The sequence below is a fragment of the Amblyraja radiata genome, chromosome 17, assembly GCF_010909765.2.
Source record: "Amblyraja radiata isolate CabotCenter1 chromosome 17, sAmbRad1.1.pri, whole genome shotgun sequence".
Lineage (NCBI taxonomy): Eukaryota > Metazoa > Chordata > Chondrichthyes > Rajiformes > Rajidae > Amblyraja > Amblyraja radiata.
The window spans coordinates 40,826,295-40,849,597 of NC_045972.1; the positions used below are offsets into that span (position 1 = coordinate 40,826,295).

Genomic DNA, 23,303 nt, shown 5'->3' on the forward strand with positions numbered 1-23,303 from the left:
GGAGTGGACAAGAAAGTGGGATAGCGTGATGGGGGTGATCATTGGCTGGCAATTGGAACACTCATACTGATGCATTTTCTCAAGCAACTGCATGTCAGACTGTATTGGACCTACTGTATGTGCCTTGTGTTTTATCTGATTCACTTGATGGGAGACCACGTTAGATTATTGCCCCAGCAGTTCTGGCTTTAAGGGTAACAGAACGGGCCATTCCCTTAAACTCTTCCTGTGACTGGGTGGGTTTCCTCTGGGTGCTCTGGTTTCCTCCCACCTCCCAAAGATGTGCTGGTTTGTAGCTTAATTGTCTTTGGTAAAAATGATAAATTGCCCCTAAGTACGTGTGATAGGGCTGGTGTACGGGGTGATCGCTGGTCGGTGCAGACACGATGGGCTGAAGGGCCTGTGTCTGCGTTGTATCTCAGGCCCTTTTCTCCTCCTTTCCTTCCAAAATAACTCATTGTTAGATGCCAAGGAGTTGCTGCAATCTCATCATCAGTGATGTCGGTATTTAAAATATACTCTCTGTCCATCACACCTCTCATGTGTCAGCGATTTTACCCACATGTATGTGGTGGGATTTCAGAGGGAAAAAAGCCAAACACCTGAAGGCAGATGCTAGAGTAACTACAGACTTTGCATGACAAGAGTTGAACGATGGTGGAAGTTCCGAAACTGTTGTATAAAACGGTTCTGACTGAGATGCCCAGCTTTGACAAGGTTTTACCATCTGGTGTTCAGAAATATGTGCTGATGCCTTGAATCCCTACGCTAGCTCAGCTGGTAATACAGGTGTGTCTAATTCATAGCTGGAGTTGTTGCAGATGGAGATGTTTACAAAGAACATGGATTTGATCTTATCTAACTGTGGCATTAGATTTTGTCACCTTTTAATTCCATCTGTAGTTGTGCCTCAGGATAGAGATGTTTTATTAGAAAAATCAGCAGCCGTATGTTTAGTTTAGTTTTAGAAATACAGCGTGGAAACAGGCCCTTCGGCCCACTGAGTCCGAGCCGACCAGCGATCCCCGCACGCTAACACTATCTCTCACACACACACACACACACTAGGGACAATTTAACCAAGTCTACTAGCCTACAAACCTGTACATATTTGAAGTGTTGGTGGAAACCGGAGCTCACGGAGATAACCCACAAGATCACCGAGAGAACTTGCAAACTCCGTACAGACAGCACCCATAATTAGGATCGAACCCCGGTCCCTGGCGCTGTAAGGCACCAAGTCACCAAAATGCCTGTGTTTAAATATGTTGCATCATTTCCAAGATGTGAACTTCTCAGCCAACCACCCAGTCTAACGTTTCTCAGAAGGTCAAATTCCCCACGATAATCCGAGACCTTCCCCGAAATAAAATTGATTGATGTCACGTTTGTTACATTTTGGTCACAAATAAATCTACTCAATTTCCTTCTAAGAATTTTTTCTTCGCCTGGAAATCCCTTTTCCAAGTAAAATAGTAATTAAAGAGCAGCCGTGTGCAGGTAGAAGCCCGAGTCTTCATCTTGTCCAGTCGTGAGTCGAGACTCAAGTTTGATTGTCATAGGTGCCGATAACACAATTACATTATTAATTGCAGCATCTTAACAAGCCTGTAAACGTAATACATACAGATAATATAATAAACAAAAACATCTATTCATTATTTTTTTGCACAATACTAGTGCAAAAAAAAACCAAAGGTTCTTAGTGCAACCAAAGTCTGTAGAGGATAGAAGGATAAAAGTTGGAGTAACTCAGTGGGTCAGCCACTCTCGACCCAAAACATCATCTATTCCTTTTTCCCCCCAGAGATGCTGTCTGACCCACTGAGTTACTTCAGATTTTTGTGTCTATCTTCAGTTTAAATGAGCATCTGCAGTTCCTTCCTACACAGTCCATGGAGGTCTGGTGGTGCGTGCTTTCAAGCTTCTGTACCCTCTGCCAGACGGGAGCAGGGAGAAGGAGGAATGACCAGGGTGGGACACGTCTTTGATTATGTTGGCTGCTTTTCCAAGGCAGCATTGATGGGGTCAATGGTGTGGAGACAGATCTGTGAGACGGGATGAGCTGTGGTTGCAAGTTGTTTCTTCACTTAGTGAGGACATAATGGTGAATAAGGTTGGTGGCTTCATCCACATGGGAGAATGAGATCTCAAAAAGCTACAGAACTGCTTGTACTTGAAGATGTGTCTGATTTACCATTATTTATGCTCTGCACACTCCTGTTACAAAGGGCAGCCTTAGTTCTCACAGCTGCCTTTCTAGCTTAACTTCTCCTTCTCTCTGTTTGTGTAGGGAGGAATTGCAGACCCCAGTTTAAACAGAAGATAGACACAAAAAGCTGGAGTGACTCAGCGGGTCAGGCACCTATTCTGGAGAAAAGGAATGGGTGACGTTTTGGCCCATTCCTTCTCTCCAGTGATGCTGTCTGACCCGTTGAGTTACTCCAGCTCTCTGTGTCTATCTTCATGCTCTCTTTTTGCTAATCCTGATACCAGACACAATTTAACTTGCATTTCCAGGGGATCTCCCTGAATTTACTGCATTTGGTGAACAACCTTCAAGACAGAATCTGTATGGGATTTAAACCAGTCGCAGTTTGAAAACAAGTCGATTACAATGCAATATTTATATTCAGGCAGATGAAAAATCAATAGTTGGTATGATATAAGATGATGTGGATATTATCAGGAGATTTACAGCATTGACTTTTAAATGCTGATGTAATAAAGATAAAATAAGCGGATCACTTGCTCGATAGCAAACATTTTACAGCTGTGAGGCTTCCAACATCCTGACTGCCTCTCTTAGATTAGTTTAGTTGAGAGATACAGCTCAGAAACAGGCCCATCGGCCCACCGATTCTGCTCCAACCAGCGATCCCCGCACTCTAACACTATCCTACACACACTAGGGAAATGTTATATTTGTACCAAGCCAATACAACCCTGTACGTCTCTAGGAGTGTGGGAGGAAACCGGTGCACCTGGAGAAAACCCACGCAGGTCACGGGGAGAACATACAATCTCCATACAGACAAGCACCCGTAGTCGGGATCGAACTCGGGTCTCTGTCGCTGTAAGGCAGCAACTCTACCGCTGCGCCACCGTGCCCTGCGCCACTTCACCTGTCATTTAACGAGAAGCAGAGAAATTACAGCTACTTGCTCAGTCGTTCACTAAGATCGAGGCAATTCTCTCATCTCAACCTCTCTATCCTGACCCAACTCCATATCACTAGACCCTCTTGATGTATAAAATAATTAATCAAGCTCTATCTCAAATAGATTCCTCAGCTCTCTTGGTCTTTCTCTGTTTCTGGGGGGGGAGTTCCGTATATTTTGGGAAGTCAGAGACATCTTTTCTCGAAGATAAGACACAAAATGCTGGAGTAACTCTGTGGGACAGCAGCTTCTCTGGGGAGAAGGAATGGGTCAAGGCCCTTCTTCAGACCGAGTGAGGGGAGAGGGAGACAGAGATATGGAAGGGTAAGGTGTGAAAATGAGAGATCAAAGGGGGCGAGGGTCAGGGATGATGTAGAATGGATCATTGTTAGTTGAGGGGAATGTGACAAGGCATACAAGAAGGATGAGGGGAGATCTTATAGAAACCATATAAAATTATAAAAGGACTGGACAAGCTAGATGCAGGAAAAATGTTCCCAATGTTGGGCGAGTCCAGAACCAGGGGTCACAGTCTTAGAATAAAGGGGAGGTCATTTAAGACTGAGGTGAGAAAAAACATTTTCACCCAGAGAGTTGTAAATTTATGGAATTCTCTGCCACAGAGGGCAGTGGAGGCCAAGTCACTGGATGGATTTAAGAGAGAGTTAGATAGAGCTCTAGGGGCTAGTGGAATCAAGGGATATGGGGAGAAGGCACGGGTTATTGATTGTGGACGATCAGCCATGATCACAATGAATGTCGGTGCTGGCTCGAAGGGCCGAATGACCTCCTCCTGCACCTATTTTCTATGTTTCTAATTAGTAAAATTCTGCAGTTTCTTATTCCCCGATATAATTTGTCTTGTCATTTGAAGTTCTAGAGTCATGTACAGCATGGAAATTGATCCTTCAGCCCATTTTGTCCAAGTTGGCATGCTGGGCTAGTCCCATTCACCTGGCCCATAAAACCCCTCCTCATCCGTGTTTCTGCCCAAATATCTTTTAAAAGTCACCATTACTGAAGAGGAGTCCGGAACCAAGGGTCGCAACCTAAGAATGCAGGGTTAGCCATTTAGGACTGAGATTAGGAGAACTTTCTTAACCCAAAGAATCCTGAACCTCTGAATTTTCCTATTATTAAAATTCAGTTGAAACCACATCATTAAATCCATCCAGGGAGGAGTTAAATATAGTTTTTATAGCTAAAGAGATCAAGGATATTGGGAGAAAGCAGGAGCACTCTACTGTATTTGGATGGCCATCCAAGATAATATTGAATGCTGGGGCAGGTCCAGGGAGCTAAAACTGCAAGTGCTACAGAGGAAAATAGCAAAGCGTAGAATATAGTTTTACAGCATTTCAAGGCTACAGTTACAGGGGGGAAAAGCGCAGTTTTCATAACGAGGGTAGGTTGGAAGATTGGAACCACACCCTAGGTTATGGGAGGACTGTTCACTAGCCTGATAACAGAGGGGAAGAAACTGTCTCTGAATTTGGTGGCAAGCAATTTCCACCTTTGACGAGAGAGGGGAGGTGAGTGAATGAGCAGGGTGGAAGAGCTCTTTGACTATGCTGGCTGTTTATCCAGAGGCAGCATGATGGAGTCAATGGTGGAGAGTCTGTTGTGTGTGGTGAACTGGATCACATCCACAAGTCTCTACAATTTCTTGCGGTCTTGGGCTGTCCCATACCAAGCTGTGATGCAACCCAATAGGATGCATTACTGCGGTCTACATGTAGAAGATGGCAAGACTTGTGGGAGACATACAGAGCTCCCTTCCTCTCCTGAGGAAGTAGAGGCGAGGCATGCTTTTATGGTCGTGGCTTCAATGAGTCTGGGTCAGCACTAATTGTTGGTGATATTACATCTGGGAACTTCCCCCCCACTTCCTGAATCCAATAACTAGCTCATAAAAACATAGGAGAAAGCCATTCGGCTCTTTGAGCCAGCAGCGCCATTCAATATATTCATGTCTGATCATCCAAAATCAGTACCCCATTCTACAGACCTATAGAGCTTTTTACTCTCCTGAGGAAGCAGAGGCGGAGGCATGCTTTTATTGGCCTCGTGGCTTCAACGTGCCAGGATCAGCACCAATTGTTGGGACTACTTACATCAGGAACCTTCCCCCCCCCCCCCCCCGCTTCAATATCCATTTATCAACAACCAACCCCTTTGACTTGCTGACATTTAGTATAGTTTAGTTTAGAGATACAGCATGGAAACAGGCCCTTCAGCCCACCAAGTCCGCACCGACCAGCGATCCCCGCACACTAACATACACACACTAGGGATAATGTACATTTATACCAAGCCAATTAACCTACAAACCAGTACGTCCTGGAGTGTGGGAGGAAACCGAAGATCTCGGAGAAAACCCACGCGGTCACGGGGAGAACGTGCAAACTCCGTACAGACAGCACCCGTGGTCAGGATCGAACCCAGGTCTCTGGCGCTGTGAGACAGCAACTCTACCGCTGCGCCACCATGCCGCCCATCAAAGGAGAGCTTGTGTCGGATGGACTGCAGGTAATGGTTTAAACCTGACATAGATAACCAATGAACAAAATGCTGGAGTAACTCAGCGGCTCAGGCAGCATCTCTGGAGAAAAGGAATGAGTGACGTTTTGGTTTGGGTCTGGTCTGTGGGAAGGGTCTCGACCCGAAATGTCACCCATTCCTTCTCTCCAGAGATGCTGCCTGTCCCGCTGAGTTACCCCAGCATTTTGTGTCTATTGAAGGAGGGAGTGTTGTCTGAATTTCAGTGCAGGGATCTCAGACTCCAGATCATCAACTCTTGATTCAAAATTCCTCCATGTTTAGATTCTAACTACAGAAATGGTGGACATTATAGCCATTCATTTTAGTTTAGTTTAGAGAGACAGCATGGAAACAGCCCTTCTGCCCACCAAGTCTGTGCCAACCCGTACGCTAGTTCAATGTTATCCCAGTTTCACATCCTACACACTAGGGGCAATTTCGACTTTTGACTTTAAATTTTAAAGACTCAGCGTGGAAACAGGCCCTTCGGCCCACTGTGACCAGTGATCACCCCGCACACTAGCATGATCCTACATACTAGCAACAAATTACAATTTACAGAAGCCAATTAACCTACAAACCTGTACTTTGTTGGAATGTGGGAGGAAACCGGAGCACCCGGAGAAAACCCACGCGGTTATGGAGGGTATGTACAAACAGCACCTGTAGTCAGGATCCACCTATCACTCCCCAGGCTGTGTCTCCATCCCCCCCCCCCTTCACAAGAGGATTATTGGGACAGAGCTACTCAGAAGATTATTGGGACACAGCTACCAGCCTTGGAGGGCATCTACCACACACGGTGCCTCAGGAAGGCCATCAGCATCCATAAAGACTCCTCACACCCTTGTAACGGTCTGTTCGAACTACTTCCCTCCGGCAGACGTTACAAGGCCTTCTACGCCCGAACCTCCAGACTCAGAAACAGCTTTATTCCCAGAGCTATAGCGGCTCTGAACCGGCCCTGCTGAGTGTCCCCCACCCCCCCTGGACTGTCTCCCTCGGATGGTCACGACACACAGCTTATTTATTTATTTTACTTTTCTTTGACATCGGATGGAAGCTGCATACTAAATCTCGTTGCACTGATGTGCAATGACAATAAAAGATATTATTATTATTATTATTAGTCTGAAGAAGGCTCCCAACCTTTGTTGGTATTTTGTTGGTTCACATGCTTGATCAATGGTATTTTATCATTAATGTTTTATTATTATTAATGTTTAGTGTTTACTGACTCATTCCTAACCGTCACTGGATGTCATGTCGTTACTTGTGGGCGGAGCACCAAGGCAAATTCCTTGTATGTGAATACTTGGCCAATAAACTTACTTACTTACTTACCTGAAACATCACCTATCCATGTTCTCCTGAGATGCTGCCTGACCTGACCAGACCTGCTGAGTTACTCCAGCACTTTGTCCTTTTTCCTTATTCCTTATTCAACCAGCATCTGTAGTTCCATGTGCCTCTAACCTCCGGCAGGTTGTGTGCTGCCTTGAAACACACTGGGACGTGACACCGAGATGCAGGGTGTCAACATGCTGCTCTGCTGTGAGTGACAATAATCCAGTCCGATGCCAAGGAGGTCATGAATAAGTGTGAACCAGTCAAACAAAAGGGAGAGAACAAAAGCTCTTAATTGTCAATTTTAGTTTTCTAAATATACCTCTTGCACTTAACATGTCAACAGGTATAACTGATGATAGCAGTTGGATATGTACCCTGTGTTCACAGACAAACGCTGTTCATTCTATTCAACATTCGAGCTGCCTTCAGTTTAATCCATTAATTCTTTGTTGAGAAGCCTGCAGATGTATTCCCTTTGAACACATAATTACTGGAAATAATCAGTTTAAAAGCCACTGTCCTATTGTGCTTAACATTCTTTTTCATCTAATATTTATTTCAGGCTCATCAAAATAATTATGTTTCAATGCAGCTCTACGCATAAACATGCATATAAATCCAACACGCTATTCCTGCTTCTTGTGATGGTGTGTTTCCATAAGTACAAAGTACATGTTGGCATCAGCATATTCTGCTGTAGGACAAGTAATTACTTTCATGGAGTCATGATGTCATACAGCATGGAAACAGGTCCTTCGGCCCACCCTGCCTACACTAGCCAATATGTCCCATCTACCTAGTCCCACCTGCCTACACTAGCCAATATGTCCCATCTACCTAGTCCCACCTGCCTACACCAGCCAATATGTCCCATCTACCTAGTCCCACCTGCCTACACCAGCCAATATGTCCCATCTACCTAGTCCCACCCTGCCTACACTAGCCAATATGTCCCATCTACCTAGTCCCACCTGCCTACACTAGCCAATATGTCCCATCTACCTAGTCCCACCCTGCCTACACTAGCCAATATGTCCCATCTACCTAGTCCCACCTGCCTACATTAGCCAATATGTCCCATCTACCTAGTCCCACCTGCCTACACTAGCCAATATGTCCCATCTACCTAGTCCCACCTGCCTACATTTGACCCGCTGAATTACTCCAGAACTTTAATACAGTGGCAATGTCAGAGGATTGAAGAGCTGAACACAGATACATTTTTCCACGAACTCTGCAGCTCTGCTCAAGTTCCTGCTTTTATTCCACAGGAATTGTGTTGTTAGATGGGTAATAAATGGTGGCACTGTGGCACAGCGGTATAGTTGCTGCCTTACAGTGCTAAAGACCCAGGTTCAATCCTGACTCCGGGTGCTAGTCTGTACGGAGTTTGTATGTTCTCCCCATGACCTGCGTGGGTTTTTTTCTGGTGCTCCTGTTTCCTCCCACACTCCAAAGACAGACAGGTTTGTAGGCTAATTGGCTTCGGTAAAAATTGTAAATTGTTCCTCGTGTGTGTAGGATAGTGCGAGGATTGCTAGCCGGTGCAGACTTGGTGGGCCGAAGAGCCTGTGTCTCTAAAATGAAAAAAATCTAAAACTAAAGTATGAGCTAACCTAGTGAAAGGTGGCACTCACTTTCAATTTTTGGAAGTCTTACTTGTGTCTAAGTTTTTAATTGCCTGGCCATGTCGCCATGAATGCTACTAATGCTTTGGTAGTGTGTGATGTCTACCATTGTGAACAATAACAGGAGCCTCATGAAGAATAGCAGAGAGATGAACAACGCAGAAGGCCAAACTAACCATGTGGAGTGTGCAGGTGGAGGAGAAACTAGCTTGACTTCAGTATCCCAGAAGGCACTGGCTAATACATCAGATCAAAACTTGCATCCAGTCTCCACCAGTAGATAACAAAGCTGCCACCAAACTCATGTGTAGGAAGGAACTGCAGATGTTGGTTTACACCAAAGATACACACAAAATGCTGGAGTAACATAGATACATAGAAAATAGGTGCAGGAGTAGGCCATTCGGCCCTTCGAGCCTGCACCGCCATTCAATATGATCATGGCTGATCATCCAACTCAGTATCCCGTACCTGCCTTCTCTCCATACCCCCTGATCCCTTTAGCCACAAGGGCCACATCTAACTCCCTCTTAAATATAGCCAATGAACTGGCCTCAACTACCTTCTGTGGCAGAGAATTCCAGAGATTCACCACTCTGTGTGAAAAAGTTTCTTCTCATCTCGGTCCTAAAGGATTTCCCCCGTATCCTTAAGCTGTGACCCCTTGTCCTGGACTTCCCCAACATCGGGAACAATCTTCCTGTATCTAGCCTGTCCAACCCCATAAGAATTTTGTACGTTTCTATAAGATCCCCTCTCAATCTCCTAAATTCTAGCGAGTATAAGCCAAGTCTATCCAGTCTTTCTTCATATGGCGGCGTAACGGCAGCATCTCTGGAGAGAAGGAATAGGTGACGTTCTACAGACTGAGAGTCAGAGGTATGAAAAGGTACAAGGAACAAATGAATGAGAGGTAGACACAAAATGCTGGAGTAACTCAGCAGGTCAGGCACGCCAAACTCAGGATTTTGTCCTCAGGATTCCTTCCAAGTTTCGACTGCAATTTGGGAATGCCAGGAAGGACGGCATGGTGGCGCAACGGTGGAACTAGTGTCTTACAGCGCCAGAGACCCAGGTTCGAACCTGACTACGGGTGCTTGTCTGTGTGGAGTTTGTAAGTTCTCCCTGTGACCTGCGTTGATTTTCTCCGGGAGCTCCCGTTTCCTCCCACGCTCCAAAGATGTACGGGTTTGTAGGCTAATTGGCTTGGTGTTAATGTGTAATTGGTGTCAGTGTGCAGGGATCGCTGGTCGGTGTGGACTGAGTGGGCCAAGGGCCTGTTTCTCGAAACAAAAAATATGTGGGATCTTCTATTCGGCCCCTTAAAATGCTGCAACCAATTGGCCAAATGTTTTTTTTTGCAACGCATCTGAGTTTTATCAACTTTATTAGCACTGGGTTGAGCTGGCGGGTGGGTTTGTGGTTCTTGCTAGTTGTAGGTGCAGTTGCAGAGTACTGAGTGGCATTCAGTTGCCTCCAGTTCACTCAGGAGAGCTCATGAAACACATGGCCTCCAAGACATCAACGTGCAGCTGGTCCGTGCAACTGAACCTATATTTCTGTGGTCACGCAGACTTCCTAGGCAGCTGCCATGTCTTATGCTGCAACGCAAACACCCTCTCCGACTTCTTGAAGTCTCCAGACTTACTGACTAGTTGACTAGGAGACAATAAAGACTCGAAGATGTCTCCGCGCTCTGAGGAACTCGACCTATGAGTTCCACCAGGAACCAAACTAAAACTTCCCTTAAAAAAAGGCCGGCACAATGGCACAGCAGTGGAGTTGCTGCCTTACAGCGCCAGATAAACGAGTTAGTTCCTGACTATGGGTGCTGTCTGTACGGAGTTTGTACGTTCACTCCGTGACTGCGTGGATTTTCTCCAGGTGCTGTTTCCCCCCCCCCCACCACTCGAAAGATGTACAGGTTTGCCGGTTAATTGGCTTTGGTTAGTTGTAAAATTGTCAGGCGCTCATCATATGTTAACCAACTCATTCCTGGAATAATTCTTGTAAACCTCCCTCCAGAGCCAGCACATCCTTCCTCAGATATGGTGGGTTGCTGGAATTGTCAATGCTCAAGGCTCTGCTGAAAGAAGTCACAAATAGCAAGTGACTAACCCTAACCCTCTGTATAAATGACGTGGGCTCAGAAACACTGAAGCAGCAAACAGGGCAGCAAGGTGCGAGAGTTAACCAAAGGAGGAAATGTGTAGGATGTGTTAACCAGCAGGGACCTTAAAAAAACAGTACATGCATAGGAAAAAAAAAAAAGTTTTTAGAGATAATGTTTGAACCATTTTTAGACGCATGATATTCTTAAATGCATGGCTGAGGCAGTGCGAAACTGAGAAAATCCCCAGCATTTTATTTAATATTATCACGAGTTGCAATCTAGATTCCACCTGCAACGTTTTGCGATGGGGTGGGGAAGCTTACTGATTATACACGAGAGTCAATTTGCATGTATAAACTCATTTATTTTATAACGTTGCATTTCTCATGCAGAGTCTTGTACGTGGGTTGGAAAGGCTTAGTGGGATATGGGCCAAATACGGACAACGGGACTAGCTTAGATGGGGCATCTTGGTCTGCATGATCGAGTTGGGCCAAAGGGCCTGTTTCCGATGATTCTACATAAACAAATAGAGCATTAGGGCTGTTTTGTTCCTGCTCCAGCTGGGTTTTCATGTTTTGTTGCACACATGCCCTTGTAAATATTGGCATTTTTCAAGCACTATATTAAAAAAAGAGTTATACTCTGCAACGACATTATATTCTTTAGCATTGATACAGCTAAATTTCTGGATCTGTATGGTTAGCTTATTAATTATAAACTGGTGTAGCATGAAAAACAAGTTCAAAACAATGTCAACTTTAGATACCACCAGTTACACCCACTTTCCTAACCTTTTAACCTGCTGGAGCCGAGAAATTGGGGAAGTCTTGTCATCAGTGATAGGAGTGAAATTAGGCCATTCATGTCTACTCCGCCATTCAATCATGGCTGATCTATCTTTCCCTCCTAACCCCATTCTCCTGCCTTCTCCCCATAACCTCCGACTCCTGTACTAATCAAACTTCTATCTCTGCCGTAGAAATTTCCACTGATGGCCTCCACAGCCTTCTGTGGCAAAGAATTCCACAGATCCATCACCCTCTGACTAAAGACATTTCTCCTCTCTCCTTCCTAAAAGGACGTCTTTTAATTCTGAGGCTATGACCACTTGTCCAAAACTCTCCCACTAGTGGAAACATCTCCTCCACATCCATTCTACCCAAGCCTTTCACTATTCTGTGTTTCAATGAGGTCCCCCCTCATTCTTCTAAACTTCTTGTACAGGGTGTTGTTGAGGTTATGTCGGGAGTATCATACACCAAGATAATTTCACCAATGAGTTGCACCTTTTCCAATGGATGCATATCCACTATGCATAATTTTAATGTTTTCTGTTCCATAAATCACTGTTTCTTCCCTGTTAAATATCTTTGGTGCTATTTTTCCATTTCTCATTTACCAAACATGAATATTATTGACTGCCAAAATTGTTAGACTGATTGCTTGGCCACACAGTTTGATTAATATTAAACAATATAAGCATGATATGTATCTATGCCTAGTTAAGAAGAATAGAGAAACTGGATGGGTACCAGGGTGAAGAGGTGTTGAATGGCAGTTTCTGGGCTTAAGAGTCCAGGCACCTGTGGTTTAGAGCATCATATATGGATGAGCAAAGTCAAATAAAGTGTTCCATAACTCATTTAATGCGAGGGTCTACGATTTAATTTTAGTTCTTGGAGTAACTCAGTGTCGACACATCTAAAACCAGAGCGATTACTGAAAAGAATTCTCTGGAGTACAACATATTGAAGCAATTATTTCTTCAGCTATTGTTGTTACTATATATCTGTGATTAGTAACTACACATGCATTACTGTACACATTCACTGTTCCTAGGTTTGTGACAGAGTATCAGCGAATCAATCCAGATAACTACTCTCAAATTGGCAGCATTTACAATGTTAAAGTGCATGGTTTAAGAACAAATTTAAATAATGAAGATAATAAATCCTAAGATTTGTATACAGCTATTTTGTTTCATCATACTATTTCTCAAGGCAAGTGAAATTGTGTATTCTTACATCATTGTTGCCGTTGGACCGCATCCATTATAACAAATGAGTAATTGAGATAACATGGAAATATCCACTTTCCTGGATTTTTAAACCAGCACACACCGTGGAAAGGGTGAACGGTGAACAATTTGTTTATGCAATGATCGCGGTTAGTCCGCATGATAACAGCTCAACCTCGGAACAGCCAGAGAAATGTTGTTTTGAATGACTGAGTTGGAAATACAACTTTAGAGATGGGAAATACTGTTTCACATACAAATGGGCCAATTAGACAAGAGTGAAACCTGATAATTAATACCTGTAGGATCTGTAGGAAGGAACTACAGACGCTGGTTTAAATCGAAGAGACACAAAGCTGGAGTTACTCAGCGGGTCAGGCAGCATCTCTGGAGGAAAGGAACAGGTGATGTTTCGGGTCGAGACCCTTCTTCAGACTGAAAGCCAGGGGAATGGGAAACGAGAGATGTAGAAAATCCTTCTATAGTTCTTGTTCCCCTGACTCTCAGTCTGAAGGGTCTCGACCCAAAACGTCACCTAATGCATGTACGATTATGCTTTTAGAAACATAATGTAACGGCACGGGTACAGCTATGGGCGGCACAGCAGTAGAGCCAGAGGCCCAGGATCGATCCTGACTACAGGTGTTGTCTGTACGGAGTTTATATCTTCACGCGTCACCTGGGTGAGTTTTCTCCGAGATCTTCGGTTTCCTCCCACACTCCAATGACGTACAGGTTTGTAGGTTAATTGGCTTGGTATAAGTGTAAAAAACTGTCTCTAGAGTGTGTAGGATAGTGTTAATGTGCGGGGATTGCTGGTCGGTGGACCGAAGGGTCTGTTTCCACGCTGTATCTCTAAACTAAACTAATATCTTCACAAGTGCTAGCTGAGAGTGGAGTTTATTCTTGCCATAGAGGGAGTACAGAGAAGGTTCACCAGACTGATTCCTGGGATGTCAGGACTTTCATATGAAGAAAGACTGGATAGACTCGGCTTGTACTCGCTAGAATTTAGAAGATTGAGGGGGGATCTTATAGAAACTTACAAAATTCTTAAGGGGTTGGACAGGCTAGATGCAGGAAGATTGCTCCCGATGTTGGGGAAGTCCAGAACACGGGGTCACAGTTTAAGGATAAGGGGGAAATCTTTTAGGACCGAGATGAGGAAAACATTTTTCACACAGAGAGTGGTGAATCTGTGGAATTCTCTGCCACAGAAGGTAGTTGAGGCCAGTTCATTTGCTATATTTAAGAGGGAGTTAGATGTGGCCCTTGTGGCTAAAGGGATCAGGGGGTATGGAGAGAAGGCAGGTACAGGATACTGAGTTGGATGATCAGCCATGATCATATTGAATGGCGGTGCAGGCTCGAAGGGCCGAATGGCCTACTCCTGCATCTATTTTCTATGTTTCTATGAAGATTTCTTACTCAGTTGTTTGCCTGGAGGAGATTAGAAGGCGATAAATAAGGGAAGGGGAGGAAAAATGCTGGAATTGGCAGAAACAGCCCATTGCAGTTAAGATGAATCTGACATGAGAGTATAGCAGCTAACAGCCAGGAATCAACCATAGAGGAACTATAATTAATTAGATTAAACCTTTTCCTGATGATTTTGTGAATGTGCCTGACGTAATTAGGGCATTTTCATCTGGTAGGCTAAACACAAAATGTAAGTGTATTTGCCTGAGATAATTCTATTTGTCCTCTGCAATCGACCGAAAAATCATCAGAATTAAGCAGAGGGTAGCACATGTCTAAATTAACCTCCAATTAACTTTCTTCTAAACCAATCAAAAGTAGGCCATTATCAAGGTGAGGGTGAATTTGTAAAATAGTTTTACCTGTCATTTATCAAGGTGCCTGAATGTTCAGTGTATGTATTCGCCTTTTTATAACTTTGTATGCCACAGACCATTCCTAATAGTTTAGTCCCGTTCTTCTTCCTCGCAAGCTACTCCAGTGTTAGGTTGCCAGAAATAATATGGAGAGAAAAAAAAATAGTACAGATCCGACTGATTTTCTCACAACTGGTTTGTTGCCAGACATAGAATGAAATAAAAAGAGTAACTTCATAATTCCGGATTGCTACAGCCAAGTCTCCCACCTTTTTGCCACAGGGAAGTGTTCATCAGAGTATTCCACATCTCCTCACTCCCGCTGGTACAAGAATTTCCTCTTGAATTGTTCCTTGGATTCCATTTATTTCTACGGCTTAGCAGCTTCAAGAGAAAAGCAGGGAGCACCAGCGTCCATTATACATGAAACCAAAGTTTTTGATTGTTATTTAAGAGGGGCAATGGAATATCCTTCTCAAATCCAGCTGCTCACACAAAGCTGTCTCCATATTATGCCTGCTTCACGATGCCATGCAAGCTCTTAGCCAACATGTCCACGACAGAACCTATTTTAATACGGACTTATGATAGTAAAGCTTTCTTGCACAGATTATGCACCTAATGCAACAACTTGAGCTAATCTGCAGGACACATGGAATCCTGTTCAAACATTGCCTTCTGATAAATATCCACAATTAAACATTGAAAAACCTGGACCTCTCACTATATATCAAGAATCACCTCTTAGATAAGGCAGATATAGATGAAACTCAAAGCTTCCGAGCGTTGCCAAAAGCTGTAGCGTCCTCTGGAAAAACACATTTGATACTGAAGACCTCAAACACAGCTCAAAACTCAGCACATGGCTCAGAGGACAATAGTGATCCCTGCTCTCCTATACACTGTAAATGGCTTAATTTTAATCATGTATTGTCTTTCCACTGACTGGATGACTATCAAAACTGTCTTTACAAAATTTTCCAAATCAATGTCAACGTCCCCTTCCAGACAAACATCCTCAACGTTGCGATCTTATTTTTACACTATCCTACAGGCAGGTCAATCACTCAACGGCAGTCTCCTCAAACAGTTGCACTGTTTTGAACTCTGTCACGTCACAAACAGGTAAAGACAGCCTTGGTATATTCAAAAAGGTGTGGGGTTAGGTTGAAAAATAATACACCTTACCCTTCCATATATCTAGTTCCCCTCTCCCCTGACTCCGTCTCCGACTCCCTAAACGTCACCCATTCCTTCTTTCCAGAGATGCTGCCTGTCCTGCTGAGTTACTCCAGCATTTTATGTCTATCAAATATTCTGATCTTGAGGGATTAGGCAAACAGTTGAACATTTCCATAGACTTAATAGAATATTAAAGCATACCAACAGACTATGACTTAATGTAGGTATGAATAATCTATTCCATTTTAGAGGTCTACTTGCCAACAATCCTTGGTGACCCACTGGGGCATTAAAAACGTTACCGCAATGGCTAAACTATAAGAGCTTACATGTCAGCTTAATGTAGAATTTTGGAATGCATTTATACGCAGGAGCATCTTTAGTTAGTCAGCTTTGGTTTAAAATATAAATTACAACTTTATCTCCTCAGGATTTATACTTATTTGTCAACAAGCATTGGCCGGATTCCAACTAGTAGGCCCCTATCAGTAACTACTGAGATTTAGAATATTATCTGAACCATTTCATCAATGCCATTTAGTCTATTTTCATCATTTACTCGTGGGTGCCATCTTATGTTAGTGTTTTCTACTCTGCCTATAAAATGTGTGGGGTTCATACCGAATTTGCAAGAAGTGAAATATATAACAATTATGAAGAGAACATTCATGCCTTCTGCCTATAACTTCAAGTAACTGATAAAAACACTCAATGTTACACATCTTACATTTTATTTAAACACTATGACTTAAGAGCCTAGGAGTAAGTTCTTTCATTTGTATGTCTCTCAACAGCACAGCAATCTTAAAATTCCTTACAAAATTTAAAAATACAAAATGTACATGAAATTACAAGGCTCTGTAAACATCTGCAAAACAGCTGACGTAGCCTGTAGTAGTTTCCTCAACTCCTTCTACAAAACATACAATTGTTGAATAAATCGACCATTAGGAATGACATCTGTTTTGAGTATCAAAAATAGAGTTTTAAAGCAAGTGTTCACACCAGCAAGTGAAAGTTTTATTCTTTGGTTAAAAAAAGGATGGCAGTTCCATTGACACAGTAATGTTTTCCAAAGGATGAACATAATTGCACTGAAGCTAGTTTCAGTTCCAAATTATACAATCCCCATTCCATCCTTTTTATAACTAACACAATTATAATCTAGTACCCATAATGTAGTTTATTTTACTAAAATACAACCACAGTTCTTTGAAATTTACAGATTTTTGTAGCATTTGAATAAAGTGTTAAGGCTTTCCCTATAGTTTTCCAAAAGTTCTACGAGTGTTTTTAAAAATTAAATACACATCCAGTCAGCGCAGAGGGCACCATATATATCAGCTTTTTTTTTGGAAATACCAACAGGCCAAAACTCCACTGTGCTGTTAACAAAGCTGAATTTGCATAGCCTAAAGTCTGTGCTTTTATGACAATCAGTTAAAACAAAACAAGTTTCATGAAGTTGTTTCTCTCTACATACTTATTAAAGAAATAAACCCACAAAATGCTGTTTTATTAAGACCTGTTGTATGTAATCCTCGACAAAGCAGATATATATATATATATATATATATCCATATCTATATATATATATCCATATCTATATATATAGGGAAAAAGTGGATATCCACAGCTACAAGCTTTTTAAAGCAGTTCTAGAATTTCTATGTCTTCAGGCGTTAAGGTAATTTGAAGGCAATGGAAGGTTGAGTGCATAGGATTTTCTGGGTATCTTCCATACACTAGTATAGTACAACTTCACAAGTCACGTAGGAGAATTTGCAAAGACAACTCACATGGTATGTCAATCATTGCAAATTCCACATGCTATGATATCCAAGGTTAAAAGGCAAGGCTGGAAAACAGTACAAGTCATCATAGATTACTTTATGCAATAAGTGCTACATATAATGTGAAATAAACCAAACCCGACAATTATGCTAGTGGTTCAGTATAGGGAGAGGGAAAACAACCGAACCTTTCCCTAATGCATAAGCGCATTCTAACGGTAAGAACGATACTCAGGTCAGAGCTTCCTAATACTCAGAGCAGGGGCATCAAAATGTGATCCTGCTCCATTAACTACTTCATACTATTGAATGTGAAATTGCAATTTGGCAGTTAGAAGACCAACACCAAACGTTAAAAAAAAACTCAAAACAAATAACTCCCTATTAATTACGTATGGGGCTTTTTACGAGTCTCATAGTAATTGGAATTGTCCATCGATTTGTCTTTTTCTGGGGTGGGTAGTTAATTAACATTTTTTTGTAGGAAACACTTTGTTTCCATTTATCATAATTTCCTTAACATTCCAAGCCTACAAAAGAACAAATTATTGTGCTGACAGGAATGACAGCAACCGTTGTTTCATTTTCTATATTACATAATTCTGTTTCTTTGTATTTGTTTTATTTTACAAAGTCTGAATATTATATAAAACATAAATACAGAATGGACCAATGGTGGAGCTGCTTCATTTGAATTTCACCTTTAAAATTTGTTTTTTAAAGTGGTATTCTGCACCTGTGACTTCTGCGTTGTTTTTAAGAAGGTGATGATTCGGGTTGCTATGGAGTTAGACAAACAGAACTTCTACTCTACTCGCCCGTTCTTCGAATGCTGCAGTTTCACTGAGGGGAAAAAACTAGGCCCAGATTTTGAACTTACTGGTGAAGTGATGGCACTTGCTATTGATCTCAAAAAGAGCTGTCCTCAAAGATCCAGCAGTTTCTTGGGGATGGGGGGGGGGGGGGGGGGGAATGAGATTTGCAGGGCAGTGGGATGTTTTTCCCTTTCTGATGTTGAATGCTGTCACACATCAGTTCAACATGATCCAGCTACCATCACTACATCAATTCAACATGATCCAGCTACCATCACTTTTCCTTCGCTCCATAGATGCTGCCGCACCCGCTGAGTTTCTCCAGCAATTTTGTCTACCTTCGATTTTCCAGCATCTGCAGTTCCTTCTTGAACATCACTACATCAAGCTGGTTGGTCAGCTCAATCACATTAAAACAATCTCTTTGACAGCCAACCAAAAAGGAAAAAGACACTTTCACAATATTTAGCAAAACATTTCTAAACAATTCATTTGGAAAAATAGAGATCGGAACTTGCACAAATGATTATGGTAATAGCTGAAATATAAATATCTTAAAAAATAAATATTTTAAAATCCACTAATATTTTGACTATTTATACGAGGGATTTAATTTTGGGGCCAGAAAGTTTGTTAAACTATCATTATCCTTTAATAATTAACAACACATTTTGACCTTAATAAAGCAAAAGTATTTTCAGTGAGCTTGAAAATAGCTTAGATACCGTACTCTAAATTCAACCAATTTCCCACAATTCTGGTGGTACAATACACAGCAACTGCAGGGAAGGCCGAATCAAATGACAGCACCTTTCCTGCATTAAACACGGATTTGCTGTCAGTTTTCCGGTGCTAAGACAGTGAGCGCTGATAATTCCATCACCATTACAACCTAAAATTCAGGTCAATTTGTTTCTCAATTTTACTTCCATTTTACCAAATACAACGTCATGAATTATAGCTCCATCAATAATTATTTAAGATGCAAACCAGAATATATCTGATTTAAACAATCCTAAATAAGTATAAAAGCTCAATTACCAGTGCTGCTGTATGAAATGGTGTAGTACTGCATGGACTAGTATCTCCCCCATCATCCCCATATTGCATGGATGACTCCTTATTTTATTTTTATTTTTTTTTAAAAGGGACCTGCAGGTTAAACTCAGCCAGTGGAGATTCATGAGACACATGGGCTACTGCAAATGACTAAAACACTTCAAAACCACTTGAAATCTTCTGCAAACTGTTGTCATTTAACTTAAATTTGATGGCTTCAACTTAAATCCTGTGACATAGTAAAAGGCATTTATTCCATAGGTCCTATTACAAAATGCATTAACTCTATTTTTTGACAAACTCTAAAAGCTAAATTAGTAAGGCGCTTGTATTTGTGCTATCCTGAACATCTAAAGTTGCAAAAAAACTCCTTGAATTTGGAATGTTAGGTTCCCCCACCCTCCCTCCCCATCCTGACCACATACTTCCATGATGGAATGGACTGTTAAATCTATAAGATACCAATTTAAGTTTATAAACAAATGCAATAGTACATTTGGCTTTGCTTCCTATTAACAGATAAGTTGTTAGTCGTTTTTACATTGATGGTTTCATGATGTTAACTACACCGGGCAGGTTTTCTTGTCTCTGGAAGTTCCCATTCTCAAGAAACCCACAAGCACTTCAGAATGACAAAATGCAGATGTCACTACTTTCAACAATTCCTTTACCATCTATTTATATTAACACCAAACCACAGACCTCACTAGACCCCATTTTAGCTTAAACTGTGTGTAATATAAGGTAGGTACCACAGCAGATACAAATCACCTTAAATGTAGTACAACATTCTCCATATACAGCATATTACTTGAATTAATCTACTTTGGGAGAGCTGGCTCTCAAAGTGTTGTTAAAGTCGCCTAAATGCTTTTTCAGAATTATTTTTCCCACTGCTGTGAAATGCAGGAAACAGAAGACAGCATTTATGGAACATTACAATGCAGGACTGACACGATATGGTTCAATGACAGTACAGAACTGCAGCACCCCTTGTAGAACTACGCCAGGATCAACTGTTCCAGTTTATAAAAGGCCACAATGTTGGAAGCACAGCAAATCTTAAAGTTGGGGGTGAGGGTGAGATTGATGCCGGGCAACAACTTGATGAAGATCAGCAAGACTATTAAATGTGTGCTGTTTGTAGTTGACGTTACACACCATCGAGTATCTCATTTTCCAAAGCTCCAGGGCAGGCACACTGTGCTGTTGCACGAGAAGATGGAATCTGCGACATGTCTCTTCCAATTATTTCATTCACTGGAGAGAAAAAAGGAAGAAAAATCAGGACATTTCTAGCAACAGACAATAATCTAATGTGCAAATATCTGATCAAATAAAAGTTCTGTTTAAATAATTGACAAATCAAGTACAGCATTCAGACTTAACATCGTGAATATATTAAAACGATTCAACAATTTTGGTGAAGATATTGAATTTGAACATTTTGTCTCAACTGAAACCCTCACCAAAGGGACTGCAGCTGTTCAATAAGGGCCATCACTTGGACAATAAATGCAGGCCCTGCCAACAACACTTGCACTCCAAAATGAATAAACCAATATCAACCCGTCTGATATTATTTGCTGCTCAATCTTGGAAAGTATGCCAACATGAACAGTATGACCAAGGATTCAAACACAGTGCTATAATTGAGTTGAGTCTGTTTCATACAGTAAATCAGGGCAGGTATTGTCGAATGGAAATGTAGCAGCATATCATCTGATCAACATACATTGGTAAAAGTAAACTAAAGTAAATAAACCTAATGGCCAGGATTTTACTGCCACATTGACCATCAATGCAACTTGTGGTTGCCACTTTCCTGAATTTTTTTCAGCCAAATCCGGAATATAATCATACTTGGCCAGGTGGTGTTGAAGTTGTAAGGTTGGGCTCGAGTTGAGGTTAGGATTTAAGACATAATGAAGTGTTGTGGTCACTTCAGAAAAAGGTCCAGCCATGGAACTCTGCTAACAGTTTTCGACAGCTGGAAGAGCCTTGCCTCTAGTTTTGGTAGCTGTCAAAACTGTCTTTGTGTTTATGTTATCAACAGCTCTACTAGAAATTAATAATTTGTCCAAATCCAAAAAAAGGAAATCAACTGATTAAACGCATACATTCACAAATTGGACTAATTTAAGCAAAATATTATGTTATTCTTTACTTTTTGGCTCTCAGCCTGAAAATTCCTAATTAAATCAATGGTTCTTACAGATCCTGGCAAAGGATAAAAAGGTAGGATAACCTGGAGTAAATGCTGGAGAATATCAGCAAACTTCAACTCATCTGTTGAAGTGTACTGGGATGATAGCCAGGAAATGGTCAGCTCCACCTTGGAAGGCTGGAACACGCAAGTGTGAGCAGAGAAAGACCGGCAGCTCTAGCCATCGTAAATTACTTTGTCAGCAGCTCATCGCCATTACAGGTCTCTCGGAGATATTCCCGTGGTCCCCCACCTCTCTACAGCTTAAAACTAACTGCATTTCTCTTTCTATTTTCTTTTGAAGGTTCTTCAATTTGACATGGTAACTCTGTTTCTCTTTCCACAGATGCCGCCTGACCTACTGAGGTTTCTCTGTTTAATTTCTGATTTTCATCGTGATGTAAATGCTTGTACATTGATTTATTTTTAGGTGGCTACTCGCTGACAAAACAAATTTTTGGTAACAAATTGTAATCCTTAAAGGAAATGTTTGATGTTCTTGCCTTTGTGATGTCTTTTATTTTAAGAAAGTTAATAAAGTGCAGTCAGAAAGGGAAATTATATATATTTTTTAAATTTGGAGAAAAGTCAACGCCTAAAAGTTTCACAGAGATTGACATGAATTAAGGAGAATTTTCTGTTAGACTGGCGTTGGACAGGATAATTTGTTTCTGCAGTAAGTGGATCCGTTAATGATTTCACTAGTTGCTTTGTGGCTAAATGAGAAAACCACAAGATATTGTTGACCCAAAAACAGGTAAAATTATCAGTTCCTTGAATCACAGATGTAGGTAACTGAAAACAGGTCATCCGTGTAATCAAGTTACATCTTTTGATCTTTTTAGATGAGTACTTGAACTGAGGATTCAACTGATTCAACTCATTGAACTGAACAATTGAAATAAAATGTACTTTACATTTGACATCATAGGTTCTCAGTGTATTTCATTAACGATAGTGCTTAAATATTAATCAAAGCAATGAACGTAACCATATAGGAATATGGTTACAATTCAGAAGAACTCTCTCATTTACTCATTCCTTACCATTCATTATTTTGCTCCACAAGTTTAGTGTTTTCATAACAATGTAGCTGTACTTCCTAAATGATCTGAATCTTCCAAAAAAAATTGAATTAAATGTCTTTGAATTAAAAAGAGTAGTGTGTGTAAAATGTCAAGAATGAACTCTGATTAATCCATTGGAGAAGTAACCTTTACTGCGCTATGGTTAAGTTTTAGTGGGATAGTGTTGTGCATTGAAATGTCCACTTGTCAGATTGTCTGGCGTTCTGGAAACCAAGCCGGACAACGTGACGTGACAATGGTGGCATGCCTTTACATGGAGTTGGCACTCTTAAACTGAAAGCATCCACAGTTTGGATCGAAAGATTGTTGGGCTTAGATCACCATTTGAAATGAGTCAGTGCCATATGGACTTGCCACTGATATTTAGACAAACTCTGGATTATTCGGGGTTATGACAAAAATGATTGGATAAACATGTCTCAAAATATTCAATGTAGATTTACCATTGGATCATTTGAAAAAGTCACAAACAAAAACTAGAGGGATCAAACATGCTCCTTTTAAAAAATAAA

The 23,303-nt window shown here is 41.5% G+C and overlaps 1 protein-coding gene across 2 annotated transcripts in view; it reads right to left on the reverse strand.

The window, feature by feature from the left end:
- Window positions 1-16,544: 16,544 nt before the first annotated feature.
- nfatc3 (nuclear factor of activated T cells 3) overlaps window positions 16,545-23,303 on the reverse strand; it is a 112,852-nt gene continuing 106,093 nt past the window's right edge. For both annotated transcript variants that reach the window (XM_033036302.1, XM_033036303.1), the window contains exon 10: window positions 16,545-20,757. In XM_033036302.1, the coding sequence (XP_032892193.1) occupies window positions 20,651-20,757 (107 nt within the window). In that variant the 3' untranslated portion in view covers window positions 16,545-20,650. The remainder of the gene's footprint in view (window positions 20,758-23,303) is intronic.